This window comes from Phycodurus eques, chromosome 4, assembly GCF_024500275.1.
Source record: "Phycodurus eques isolate BA_2022a chromosome 4, UOR_Pequ_1.1, whole genome shotgun sequence".
NCBI classification, from domain to species: Eukaryota; Metazoa; Chordata; class Actinopteri; order Syngnathiformes; family Syngnathidae; genus Phycodurus; species Phycodurus eques.
The window spans coordinates 19,231,101-19,244,350 of NC_084528.1; the positions used below are offsets into that span (position 1 = coordinate 19,231,101).

Consider the following 13,250-nt stretch of genomic DNA (forward strand, 5'->3'; position numbering starts at 1 on the left):
ATTTAACCAAAGTCTAAATTATTTATTTCAGCCACTAACACTGAGATAAAGATAAGAGAATTAAAAAAAAAAGAAAAACGTTGTGTATCATTTGCATATAGTCACATCACTTCCGGTTAAAGTACCGTATCATGCGTTTGATTATCAGTGAGCTGACTGCTTTCAAACTTAGCCTTGCATTTGACGCATCCGTAGCAGTTGCCATTTTTAAAAATGTTTTTAAGCATCTGATTTCAGACTACAATACTAATTGCTTTCAATCATAAAAACTCAATTTTAATCAATTTTTATGAGATGTGTGAGGAAATCCCAGAATACAAGGCAAATGCCTATGTTTACATAATGGTAAGTCCCGCCCCCCAGTCCCCAGGCTGGAATTACAGAGCTAATTTTTCACTGAATGTACCTCGACAGTTTATTTTTCAACAGAACACAAATAAACACCAAACATATCTGTGCGACTAATATAGCACTCAAACAAGGCTCACATACAAAAATAGTCATTTTACACATTATGTAGGCTACAGTGGGTACGGAAAGGATTCAGACCCCCTTAAAGTTTTCACTCTTTGTTATATTGCAGCCATTTGCTAAAATCACTCAAGTTAATTTTTTTCCCTCAATCTACACACAGCACCCCATATTGACAGAAAAAAAACGGAATTGTTGACATTTTTGCAGATTTATTAAAAAATAAAAACTGAAATACACACAGCTATACGTATTCAGACCCCTTGCTCAGTATTTAGTAGAAGCACCCTTTTGAGCTAATACTTTTTGGGAATGATGCAACAAGTTTTTCACACCTGGATTTGGGGATCCTCTGCCATTCCTCCTTGCAGATCCTCTCCAGTTCTGTCAGGTTGGATGGTGAACGTTGGTGGGCAGCCATTTTCAGGTCTCTCCAGAGATGCTCAATTGGGTTTAAGTCAGGGCTCTGGTTGGGCCATTCAAGAACAGTCACGGAGTTGTTCTGAAGCCACTCCTTCGTTATTTTAGCTGTCTGCTTAGGGTGATTGTCTTGTTGGAAGGTGAACCTGCGGCCCAGTCTGAGGTCCTGAGCACTCTGGAGAAGGTTTTCATTCGGGATATCCCTGTACTTGGCCGCATTCATCTTTCCTTTGATTGCAACCAGTCGTCCTGTCCCTGCAGCTGAAAAAACACCCCCACAGCATGATATTGCCCACCACCATGCTTCACTGTTGGGAGTGTATTGGACAGGTGATGAGCAGTGCCTGGTTTTCTCCACACATGCCACTTAGAATTAAGGCCAACACTTTGTATCTTGGTCTCATCAGACTAGAGAATCTTATTTCTCACCATCTTGGAGTCCTTCAGGTGTTTTTTTAGCAAACTCCATGCGGGCTTTCATGAGTCTTGCGCTGAGGAGAGGCTTCCGTCGGGCCATTCTGCAATAAAGCCCCGACTGGTGGAGGGCTGCAGTGATGGTTGACTTTCTAGAACTTTCTCCCATCTCCCGACTGCATCTCTGTAGCTCAGCCACAGTGATCTTTGGGTTCTTCTTTACCTCTCTCACCAAGGCTCTTCTCCCCCGATTGCTCAGTATTTCCGGATGGCCAGCTCTAGGAAGGGTTCTGGTCTCCCAAAACGTTTTCCATTTAAGGATTATGGAGGCCGCTGTGCTCTTAGGAACCTTAAGATTCTCATTTGCTCCAACATGCACTGTGAGCTCTAAGGTCTTATATAGAAAGGGAGTCAAGTCCAATCAGTATAATCAAACACAGCTGGACTCCAATGAAGGTGTAGAACCATCTCAAGGATGATCAGAAAAAATGGACAGCACCCGAGTTAAATATGAGTGTCACATCAAAGGGTCTGAATAGTTGTGTTTTTCTTTTTTAATAAGTCTGCAAAAAGTTCAACAATTCCGTTTCTTTCTGTCAATATGGGGTGCTCTGTGTACATTAATGAGGGAAAAAAATACTTAAATGATTTTAGCAAATGGCTACAATATAACAAAGAGTGAAAAGTTTAAGGTGGTCTGAATACGTTCCGTACTTACTGTATACATCACTTGTATGAATGCAACAACAGTTTGCCTTTGTACATACACAATGTTACAGCGCAGTGGAGGATATGATTTACCTGTACTGTTCAAAAAGTTGCCATATTATGGAAAATTGACTTTTTATTGTTTGTGTCCAAATAGTTGGGTCTCTGGTGTGAGTTCCCAACCATCAACTTTGAAATTCTGCACTTACACCCTGCTGTACATAACAGTGGGGTAGAAGTGCAGATTTGATTTTGAGTTGAGCATTGGGGTTTGACAATGTGTCCATGCACCACATACACACAATATAGTGTATGAACTGATGCCTCCACGAGTTAAAACGCTTTTGTTGTCCCTAAGGGCACTTGCTTTTTGTCCCACACTGGGCTCTGCTTCCATTAGTAGCACTCGCTATCGAGCTGGAACATGCTCACTCGCCTGTCGAGATCCGGTCCACCAGTCATCACGGTAATGAAAGCCAGACCTGCTATTGGCTCAGCAGTTTGTGGGGTGGGATGAGGGCTGGCTCACTTGCAGAACAGGGGCTATTTTCGTCAAGGCAAGGTATGGGGTTTGTAAAGTGTATAATTCTCGATCTTCAGACATAGACATATGTTATTAAGACACCAGAGAACTGTTTTAAATTGTGAAAAAAAAAAAGCATAATGTGTCCTTCAAACATATTCAGCATCCATGCGACGAATGTCGCGGAGTTGTTTTAGGGCATTGCAGGTTTGGGGGGCAAAGACGAGATTTGGCACAGATGGCTGTGATGAGGAAGGACGGCTCCAGAGGCATCAAGTGGTGATACTGGTCAGCGTCACAGTTGACCTGCGGGACGAGGACACACGTGAGTCGATGAAGAGGCAGGTCTGGTCTGATTTATCGATTTTATATCAATTGAGAGTGTCGGGATGTTAAATTTACGACTGTCACAATATTTAACAACTTTTCAACAGTTCCCCTAAGGTGATACTGAAGAAAAAAAACAACAACTTTGCTTTCCCTCTCAAAGTTTTGAAAAAACTGCGAGGCAACACTTTTTTGCATGTTACTGTCCTTCTGGGTCAACTTTCGGATAAACAAAATTCAAGGGAACATTGAAGAAACTAAAAGTTAAAACGTAGATGGTGGCAATTGATGTAACGTGTTTGAAACGTTACTGTAATCAGCTTCTTGCATTAGTCTGTCATTTAAGATTTGATTTTGCCACTGTTTGTGTGGGGCAAATATCGATCAAATTTTAATATGAAATCTACAATTCACCATGGAGAGAGATGGTTAACGCACAACATGATTATTTTGATAGATAGCAAATGCTCTCAAATACTTTGGATGTATTTTGTTGCTGTGTGTATGTGAGGCGCAGATGTCAAAACCTTTTGAGGGAATTCAAACTTTTTGCGAAGGAACACAAAAGACCCCTCTAGCGACTATTTTTCAAAACAGCGACGGGCAACTTTAATTCCTGCTAAGAAACACAAAATATAAGCTGAATCAGAATAAATATTTATTTCTATTAATTGTATGGAAGTTGATGTAAGTTAATGCTTGGAAATAGACAATTTCAATGCTTGAAAAATAAAGAAAATCCCAGAAGAAAAAAATAAATAAATTCAAATTCCTCTATAAGCGAAAGGGGGAGGGACAATTACAATCATAAAACGGATTTTTGTGGGAAAAAAAACAAACAGCAAAAGAGCCATTTTAGGCCGATATCGCCCAGCCCTATGAAGAGGCAAGAAGTGAAGTACCTGAGAGAATGCCATAAAAAACAGACGAGTGCGTGAGAATCCTGAGATGGACGTATCTGCCGGTTGCTTCTTCAGACTCTTCTGATATGCCTGTCAAACAAATCACTGTTACTGTCTTACACTTGTGCAGTAAAAAATGTAAAAATTGCTGATTTCTGACCTTCAGCGCTATCTGCAGTGCCGAATAGTGTACCCACACTTCCTGCTGCTGAGCTGCAGGTAGCGGAAGCGCCTCACTGTCCTTGTAGGTCACGGTGCGGTAGCTTGACCAAACACACTGCCCCAAAGCACCCACCGTTGCACTCTTGGCGTGAACTACAAAAACAAAACCAAAAAATGGAGTGTTTACGTTTGCCTCTAAAGCACTGATGTCAAACGTACGGTCCGGGGGCCAGAACCGGCCTGGCAGGAGGTCCAATCTGGCCCGTGGGGATAGAGAACTCATTAACTAACTACAACTACAACTTTTAAAACAAAAGCGGATAACTGCATCCTCTTTCTGATTCGTTACCACTTTACGTAGTTTGTATGGTTGCATGGTTGTCAAGATATCCAGATGGCCGTGGGAATTTATGTAAATTTAAAATTATTTCTAGACCCTAACAAGTTGTTTTATAAACAGTATATATACAGTATAGATCCACTTTGATCTGTTTTGAAGTTGCTCACATGTAAATGAAAAACCTGATTCATAACACTTGAAATTACAAAGGTTTTTCCGACTGAGATTGAATTGAAATTTCAGATTGTTCACATGATTTGCAAACAAGATTATAATAAATAGATGTGAATATATTCCAAATGTACTTGGAATTATTTTCACCTTAAAACTGGGAAAAATATGGAATAGCCGTTATTTATAGCTTATTAGGCCATGAATATACTCCCGCCCACTTGAGATCAAATTGGGGTGACTATGGCCCCTGAACTAAAATGAGTTTGACACTCCTGATCTAAAGCTTTCTTACTGTCAGGTAGAAGCACGTGAAGGAGGTCTTTGGCCAGAAGGAAACCCATCACGCCGTAATTCATAGCTCTGTTTAATAAAGGAATCAAAGTGTCACTTTTACGGTTCACGAATGCACACACTGGACAACATCCAAGCTGCCTGCCAAGACCTTGAGGTACTGTATGTACGCATCCATTTATGAGGCCAGTGCAAACTGTACTCTTGTACTTATTTCTTCTATATTTTAGTCTATTCGATCCCACATATGAAATAGAGCCGTTAACATCATTAAGTCTCCTTGTACGTTCAACTTTATCGTAATTGGGGTTGCACTGTGTGAGAAAAAAAGGGTCCCACCGGATACTTACTGGTTTTCTGACCCTACTGGATCCCCCTGCTACAGTAAAACTGCACATTTTAGCGTGGCCTTTTATTGTGTGCAGCCTAAGTCACACCTGTGCCATAATTATGTTGTCTGATCAGGATCTTGTTACGCCACACCTGTGAAGTGGATATGATTATCTCGGCAAAGGAGAAGTGCTCACTCACACAGATTTGGATTTGTGAAGAATATTTGAGGGAAACAGGCATTTATTTTGTGTACAGTACATGAAAATAAATCAAAGATCTTTGAGTTCAGCTTTTTGATTAGTATAATTATTAAACTGACCTAAACACATTTATTTGAGATATTTTTTGAAAACCCCCAAAATCTAAAATGTTATGGAACATCATTATACAAAAGCTAACTCCAATAATTCCTTACCTTGGGTATGTGGGATGGAAGCGAGGAGGGATAAACATTCCCATGGGAATGATCAGCTCATTGCCCAGAAGAGATGGAGATGGTGGTAGACTTAGAAGCAAAGATCAACTGCAAATTTTAGTATGAATCCATCCATCCATCCAACCATTCATTCATTCATTCATTCATTCTCTGAGCCGCGTCTCCTCACCAGAGGAGCCCATCCCAGCCACCATCGGGCAAGGAGGCGGGGCACACCCCGAACTGGTTGCCAGCCAATGGCAGGGCAAGTATGAATACACACCGTGTGATATTTACATTTTTTGAAAATGAGAAACTTACATATCAGCGTCATCACTGTCCGCATGCAAGAGTCCACTGCGCCTCTTTTGCAATAAGGACAGCAGCTGCAGGTAGTTTGAGAAGAAGCTGTGGATGCTGATGGTCACCTGTAATTGCATAAGAGTGGATGGAGGTCAATGATATTCTTCATTTCTGGACACTTCGGGACTTCGCCAAGGCATTTTGGGGTACAATGCAGACGGCAGATTTATTTTTCTTTCCCCTATTGAAAATGTTATATATTTTTTCAAGATTTCTAGAGTTGTACAGGTTACCAGTCACATTAATGGTGGGAAATGTTTTGAAATGATTTATCTTGGTCATTTTTTTTTTTAAATCCCTAAAACATGTCATATGAACAGGGGTATGTTGGCTTTTTACATGCAGTACACTGAAAGAAAGGAAATGTATAAATAACTCGGATTACTAATTCCAGAATGAGCGGCCTATTTTGGAAATTAATTTACCTCTGAATAAAGCAGGTCAAGCTCAGCCTCACTAGAGTTTTCTTTTGTACTCACAATTCTTGGAGTTACGGACTGAACCTAAAGGCAGAAAAGTTGTCATTTATATCCATGTTCATTTTCTAAAACAAACGTATGTCCTAAATCACCTTATTCATAACAAACTGGAGAGTCTTCTTGTCGCTCCACTTGAGCTCGTGCAGTTGTGACTTGAAGGAAGACAGGATGTTTTTACTAAGCTCCTCTGCCTGTCCAACAACAAAGGGGTTCAGTAGATATATCTCGGGTTAATGCGCTCGTGACGTCCGTGCGATGTCTCCTCACCTCTCTGCCAGTGACGTCTTCTCTAAACAGATGTGCCAGAACCCCGTTGAATCCTCGCTCGGTTTCCAGCACGCAGCGTTTCCAGCGAGGGGCCGCTGTGAAGAGCTCACTCAAAGCGTTTGTTTTTGAGTGAAGATTGCGTTGCCTCACTCCTGTGTCACCCAGATCCGCTGACAAATTATTCGGCGTGTCTGAGAATCTTGAGTCCAGAGCGGGCAGTAGGGTGTGCAGCAAGTTGAGCACCATGAACGTGTGGAGGGGGCCGCTGGGCAGAAGGACAGGGAGTCGGAGATTAAGCACGGGACGCGCGTGAGAGACGGTGCATTGTGCTTCACTTACAGTACCTGGAGCTCAGTTCGTGCCCGCTCATCCAGTTGCTGATGATGTGGGACATCTGCACGATATAAGGCAGGTTGTGCAGGAGGATGTGGTCGTCTTCAAAGAGTGGCTGTGAATGGAACGCAGCCTGCAGGCAACCCAACCAGTCAATAGCTGGGGCTTTATGCTGTGGATATACATGGGATGAGATGAATACAACAGCACGGGACCCAATCTGGATAATTACAGGGGCTTAAATTCAGTTCCTATGAGTAGGGCAGAAACATGATTCAAATGTGTAAGTCGGAACACGCCGTGGTCTGTCATTAATGAGGCAGTAGTAAAGTCATAATTACAGTTAACAGTATGAAAAATACTTCGAGCACTTATTAAGTACGGCAGTAATTGAACGTGCCTTCTTGTGCCGCGTGAAGAAGTATTCTTTCACCGCTGCACAAAGTAGTTCATCGTGCAATATTTGTAACCTCGAAACATCGTATGTTGCTACCCTCGAAAAACGAGAACCCCCTCTATTGGACCCTAAGGTTATTGTTGTGTGTCTTTTCCATGGGTACAGAATATGGAATAAAGTCTAAACCCCTTAGAACTATTTGCAGAGTAACTTATAATATGAAATAATCAGGATACTTTACTAAGGCACCAACAATAGTACCATGATACAATTGTGTAATAATCAACATACAGTGGAAGCTTCAACATCAAACACAATCCCTTCTGTGACATTGGTTGACTTCCAAGTTGTTTTAGATTCGAAAAACAAATTTTTTCCCACATAGGAACGCCCGCCATGCACAAAATTCTTAACTGTGACACAAGTGTAGTGGAAATCGATCGTTAGGTTAGGTCGTTATGTGCGATTAATTAATTGATTAAGAACATAACCTATGATCTAATAAATGAAAGTATAACTTTCAATAGAAAAATTTAAACATAGCAAAATACTAGTTGAAATTTACCTCGGAACACTGCCCAATTTGACTAAAAACAGGGGAAATTAGTTCAGTCTTGGATCTTAAAGGCTGCTACTATGTAAAATAGAGTTTGTTTCTCTGTGTACATAGGCCACATTTTTTTCAACAAACACAAAACACAATCCAGTTCTTTATATACTGTAGGATCAATTTAATAACAAACTAACGTTGGAGCTTGAAATGAGCGCGTGATATGGACTTGATCTACAGCAGCTGAGATTTAGGACGTAGTTTGTACTACGCTAAATTTACACACCCTAAAATAGCTAGTGCATCAACTCTGTTATTTTGATAAAGCAAGTCAAACTTCCTCTTAATCAAAAACCCTTTCCTATGTGTACTGTATATTGTGACATTAGGAAGTGGTGGCTTTACGCAAATGCTGCAGAGGTCCAAAAAGAATGCCCAAAAGACTCCAATAACACCACGAAAAGTTAACTCTATAAGTTGTCAACTCGCAAAGGCCGTAGCGTTGTCAAATAGAAAAAAAGTCCTTTGTTGCCATCTTGTGGCATCTCTAGGCAATTACAACCCTTTTTGGGTAGGTGTCAATTACTCGCCTATTTTTGCTACCCAGTGTATGTCTAAAATGTGTGTTTCAAATCCATTGAAGTGAGGTAAAATACTAGCAGATGCAATGCCCGTAGCCAGGGCCTTCACCTGTAACTCCTTGATGGTCAAGCGCTGATAGAGCTGCCCTTTGGAGCTGCGGTGGCTCAGAGGTGCTTCGGCCACAGCAAGCTCTGAAGACAGCGAGATGAATGCGCCAACGTGGATAATGCCGCTGCCCGGCGGGGCCCCCAGCAGCGCCAGGTGCCTATCGCATAAAGCCAAGAAAGGAAGCAGCGTCTATGCGAGGATGAGGAGCAACAGTGTGTAAGTATCACAGCATAGAGACCCGCGAGTTTATCATTTAACCAACCTCCCTTGTAACTTGAGTCTTCTCAGTCTCGTTGTTCCATTCAATAGGGATCAACAGGTCAGGCTGGTCGATCTGTCGGCACAGTGATGGCGTAAACACGGGGTTCCCGTGGCAACGTGAATTCATAAGACAGACCTGTATGTATCGTTTGGTCCTCTTGCCAGCCGTGTCCGTAGGGTCTTCGTCGACGTATACGTTGAAGAAAGGGAAGGTGTCGTAGTCTCTCATCAGCACGCTGAGGGTGGAGTTGAAGTCGGTCTGATTCCACTGGCCTGAGACTGACCAACCTCCAAGCTGCAACCACAGAGAAAGAACAAAGAACAAGTGTGAATATAGAGGAAATAAGTAAATATAATAGTGGTACTTCTTTTTGTAGTTACTCATCTGCAGAAAATACGACGTATATGAGGTAAGGCTTTGGTAAAAAGGTAGACCTCCACTAGTACAAATGCACTTTTACAGTAAATGTTTTCCATAATAGTATCGCTTTAATTTTGTTCCCACAAATAATATTACTTAAAACTTTATATATCAAATTATCATAGTTATTATGATATAGATTTTATGTATAATTAATACCAAAAAAATGAAAGAAAGTAAATAATCAGTTTTAATGATCACAATTTTACTACCTTTACCATAGATGCCAGACCATATTTAATATTTGTAACACCTATTGTAATTGTAACATATTACATTGTATCACTCAAATAAAAGTGTGCCGATGCACCCTACACAATTGTGATCAGGATAGAAATAGTCATGATGGTAATATTAAAAAAAAAAATCTGCAATATTTCGACACACTGAACGATAGAAATAATGATTTGTAGCAAACCTGGAGAAGTCCAGTGAATTCAATGTACCGGTACCCAAAAAATAACTATTACTTACATTATATGGCGGCATGGTGACCGACTGGTTAGGGCATCCGCCTCACAGTTCTAAGGACCGGGGTTCAAATCCCGGCTTTGCCTGTGTGGAGTTTGCATACTCTCCCCGTGCCCGCGTGGGTTTCCTCTGGGTAGTCGGGTTCCCTCCCGCATCCCAAAAACATGCATGGTAGGTTCATTGAAGACTCTAAATTGCCTGTGGGTGTAAATGTGAGTGCGAATGGTTGTTTGTTTATGTGTGCCCTGCGATTGGCTGGAGACCAGCTCGGGGTTTACCCCGCCTCTCGCCCAGAGTCAGCTGGCATAGGCCCCAGCACACCTGCGACCCCAGTAAGGATAAGCGGTACGGAAAATGGATGGATTTAGATTATATGCATCGTTTCCTTTGTGTTTTTGCCATCAGAACAGAATAGAATGACACATTTTCAGTTTGACACTATTATGCATTTACACTTTTCACTGACATTGCAACCATTTGTTAGAGGAAAATGTGTATATTATTGATTGTTGTTAACACTGGAATATAACATTCAAACAAAATTTGTTTTCATTGTTTTTTTTGTTGTTGTCTGTGTCTATTTGGACAATGCACTCGCTATCACAGTGGAGGCCACTATTATTTGAGGGACACCTGTTGTGTATTCATTGACTCACTTTGCGGATGAGTGCGAGGAAAGGCTCCACTCCCGCAATATCCAAGGACTTGGTGTCCAAACAGGTGCGATAGAACCCTTTAGCTTTCTGCACAGCTGAACTTGCAAGCCCATCATTTGATTCTGAAAATTGGCACAATAAAGTGAAAAAGCTACTTAATTGTCTCTCCTTTTTTTTTTTTTAAATCATGAAATGTGGCTTAAGACTCCCTACCCAAAATCTCCCTGAGATACTGCAGAAGCTCAGTCTTTCTGTCCAGTGTCCTCTTTTCTTTTATGTCTCTTCTGGATTTTTCTCTCTGTTGCCCCTGCACATCAGGCGAAGGTCTGTTGGATCTGCATGAGAACAGGAAGTAGTCACAGGGGTGTGTGAAGGGGTCTGCAGACATGGAGAGATGGACTGAGGCTCTCTGGCAGGCTGGGGAGTCACACGGAATGACTACAGGAAGGAGTGGAAGACAAATTAGACCAATGGACAAAATCTACATTCAAGGTGTTTTTGTGTGTGTGTGGGCCCACCAAGGACTTCCTGGCTCTGGTTCCCGTGACGAAGAGAGTAATAAGTAGTAAGGAAAATAGCGCACAAACAGAAACCCAGAATGAGGAGAGAGAGCGTACAACTGCGCTTTATCCACGCTGGTTTAGTTCGTTCATTGGGTTGCTGGTTCTCAAGGTCGGGCTCTTGTTGTCGCTGTGGTGGCCACTTCTGAAGCTTCAGTTCGGTTTGTGGCTGGGCCTCTGCGGGGTCTTGATTGGGGAGATTCAGCTGTAACAGAGCTGGGGGATGAAGTACCCTCTCGGGTTCTGGCTGTGATGACTGCCCCGCTGATAACTCAGGCTATAAGGTATATGAAACAGTACAATCCTTTAACAATAGCAATGATGCTATTTAAATATATACAGCATCCTAGAAGTCACCTATACACTTCTTTTTTCTGCTTAGTTTCAGACATCATTCGGACAAGGTTTAAGCCATCACCATTTGACAGCTTAGGTTTTCTAGTTCTCGTAAGCATATCATTCCCTTGTCCAAGACTCTCTAACTGACATTGTAGCAGCGTTGCAAATTTACTACCTGGTGAGAAGCTTCTCTTTTCCTGACTGCAGTTCACCGCCAGTTTGAGAAGCTGTCAAACTGCTCAACGCGTTTACGTTATTCGTGGCAAGTTTCTCAAAATAGGATCTGTTCTTGACAAACCACACAGGGGAAAGCCTGCTGCTACTACCACTACGAACAAAATCACCAAACTCCCAGAGCAAGAGCTTGTGCAAAGCCAGAGAAAGTCTCTCCGGAGGATACACAACCCAGGAGCTCCAACCACTGCAGAGCGTGGTGCAATTGCGAGGAATTTAGGGATTTCATCATCCACAGACCATAAAATCATCAGAGAATCTGAAATCTCTGTATGTAAGCAGCAAGGCTGAAAACCAATATTGAATGGTCGTCAACCTTCAATCTCTCAGACGGCACTGCATTAAAAATTGATATCATATAAAGGATATTGCTACGTGGGCTCAGGAACACATCAGAAAGCCACGGTCGGTTAACCCAGTTTGCCGCTACAAACAAATGCAAGTTAAAAAACACTGCCACCTTCTCTAGGCCCGAGCTTGTGCTGTGGTCTGACGAGTCCACATTTTCAATTGTTTTTGGAAATCATGGACGTCGCATCCTCCGGGCCAAAGAGGAAAAGGACCATGTGGATTGTTATTAGCACAAAGTTCAAAAGCCCGCATCTGTGATGGTGTGCGGGTGTGTTAATGTCCATGGCATGGGTAACTTGCACACCTATGGAGGCACAGTTAATACTGGAATGTACATACAGGTTTTGGAGCAACATATGCTGCCATCCAAGCAACATCTTTTCCAGGAATGTGCCTGCTTATTTCAGCAAGACAATGCCAAGTCACATTCTGCAGGTATTACAACAGCTTGGCTTCATAGTAAAAGAGTGAGAGTACTAGACTGGCCTGCCAGCAGTCCAGACCTGTCTACCATTGAAAATATGTGGCACATTATGAAGTGCAGACTACAACAACGGAGACCCCGGACTGTTGGGCAATTTAAGTTGTACATCAAGCAAGAATGGGAAAGAATTACACCTAAAAAGTTTCAACAATTGGTGTCCTCAGTTCCCAAAGTCTCATTGAGTGTTGTTAAAAGGAAAGGTGACCAGCTTTATTGGAACATGTGCAGGCATCAAAGTCCAAATGAGTAAACCCCCCCGCCCCCAAAAAAAGTTAATCAGTTTCTGCATTAAATATATTGTCTTTGTAGTGTATTTAATTGAATACAAGTTGAAAATGGTTTAAAAACCATCGTACTGTTTTTTTTTTTTTTTTACATTTTACACAACGTTCCAACTTCATTGAATTGGGGGTTGTATGCAAAGAGTCAAAATAGTATTTGAATGCACTTCAAAAGGTGTTTACTAAAGGAAGGAAGTGGTTTGTCAAACACTGCACCCTCTGTCAGGGTTGTTTACTGGTAGTTATGGTCAGAGGCCAATACAAGAGAAAAAAAACACACTTTACTCTGTGTAGAAGTGTTGCGCTGTGGGTTTGCGAAGGTAATCAAGACACTGACATAAACTCTAAATAGAAAATATATGCAATATTTTTGGTCCTACCTCAAGAGTTTCACTCATTCTTAGCATGTGGATGTCTTTGGTGGCGTAGTCCATGTTTTACATCTGATGTCTTACATGTGCTTCACCTTCGCCCCCACCCCCACATCCTTCGTCACACAGCTGTCATCTCAGCTTTTTATCTGCTGTTATCACACAGGTCTTTCTCTTGCCAAACTGATTAAAAAAAAAAAAAAAAAAAACTCAAGAAAAAAACAACTCTCCGCTCCACCACAGATAATATATTCAGTTAGTG

At 41.7% G+C, this 13,250-nt stretch overlaps 1 protein-coding gene across 4 annotated transcripts; it reads right to left on the reverse strand.

Moving 5' to 3' along the window:
• Window positions 1–393: 393 nt before the first annotated feature.
• On the reverse strand, window positions 394–13,146 carry kel (Kell metallo-endopeptidase (Kell blood group)). 4 transcript variants are annotated; one of them, XM_061674435.1, is made up of 17 exons: window positions 12,998–13,146; window positions 10,887–11,205; window positions 10,582–10,806; window positions 10,369–10,490; window positions 8,957–9,115; window positions 8,822–8,893; window positions 8,560–8,748; window positions 6,934–7,094; window positions 6,590–6,854; window positions 6,415–6,513; window positions 6,323–6,346; window positions 5,802–5,908; window positions 5,481–5,570; window positions 4,734–4,801; window positions 3,926–4,080; window positions 3,766–3,855; window positions 394–2,842 (listed from the first exon to the last, which is right to left on the reverse strand). In XM_061674435.1, exons 1-17 carry the CDS (start codon window positions 13,049–13,051, stop codon window positions 2,696–2,698), a joined length of 2,346 nt encoding a protein of 781 aa, XP_061530419.1. In that variant the 5' UTR covers window positions 13,052–13,146; the 3' UTR covers window positions 394–2,695. The 4 variants fall into 4 exon arrangements, 3 of the variants coding, with proteins under 3 accessions (XP_061530419.1, XP_061530418.1, XP_061530420.1); XM_061674434.1 differs by having other exon boundaries at window positions 6,269–6,346; XM_061674436.1 differs by lacking the exon at window positions 6,323–6,346.
• Window positions 13,147–13,250: the final 104 nt, after the last annotated feature.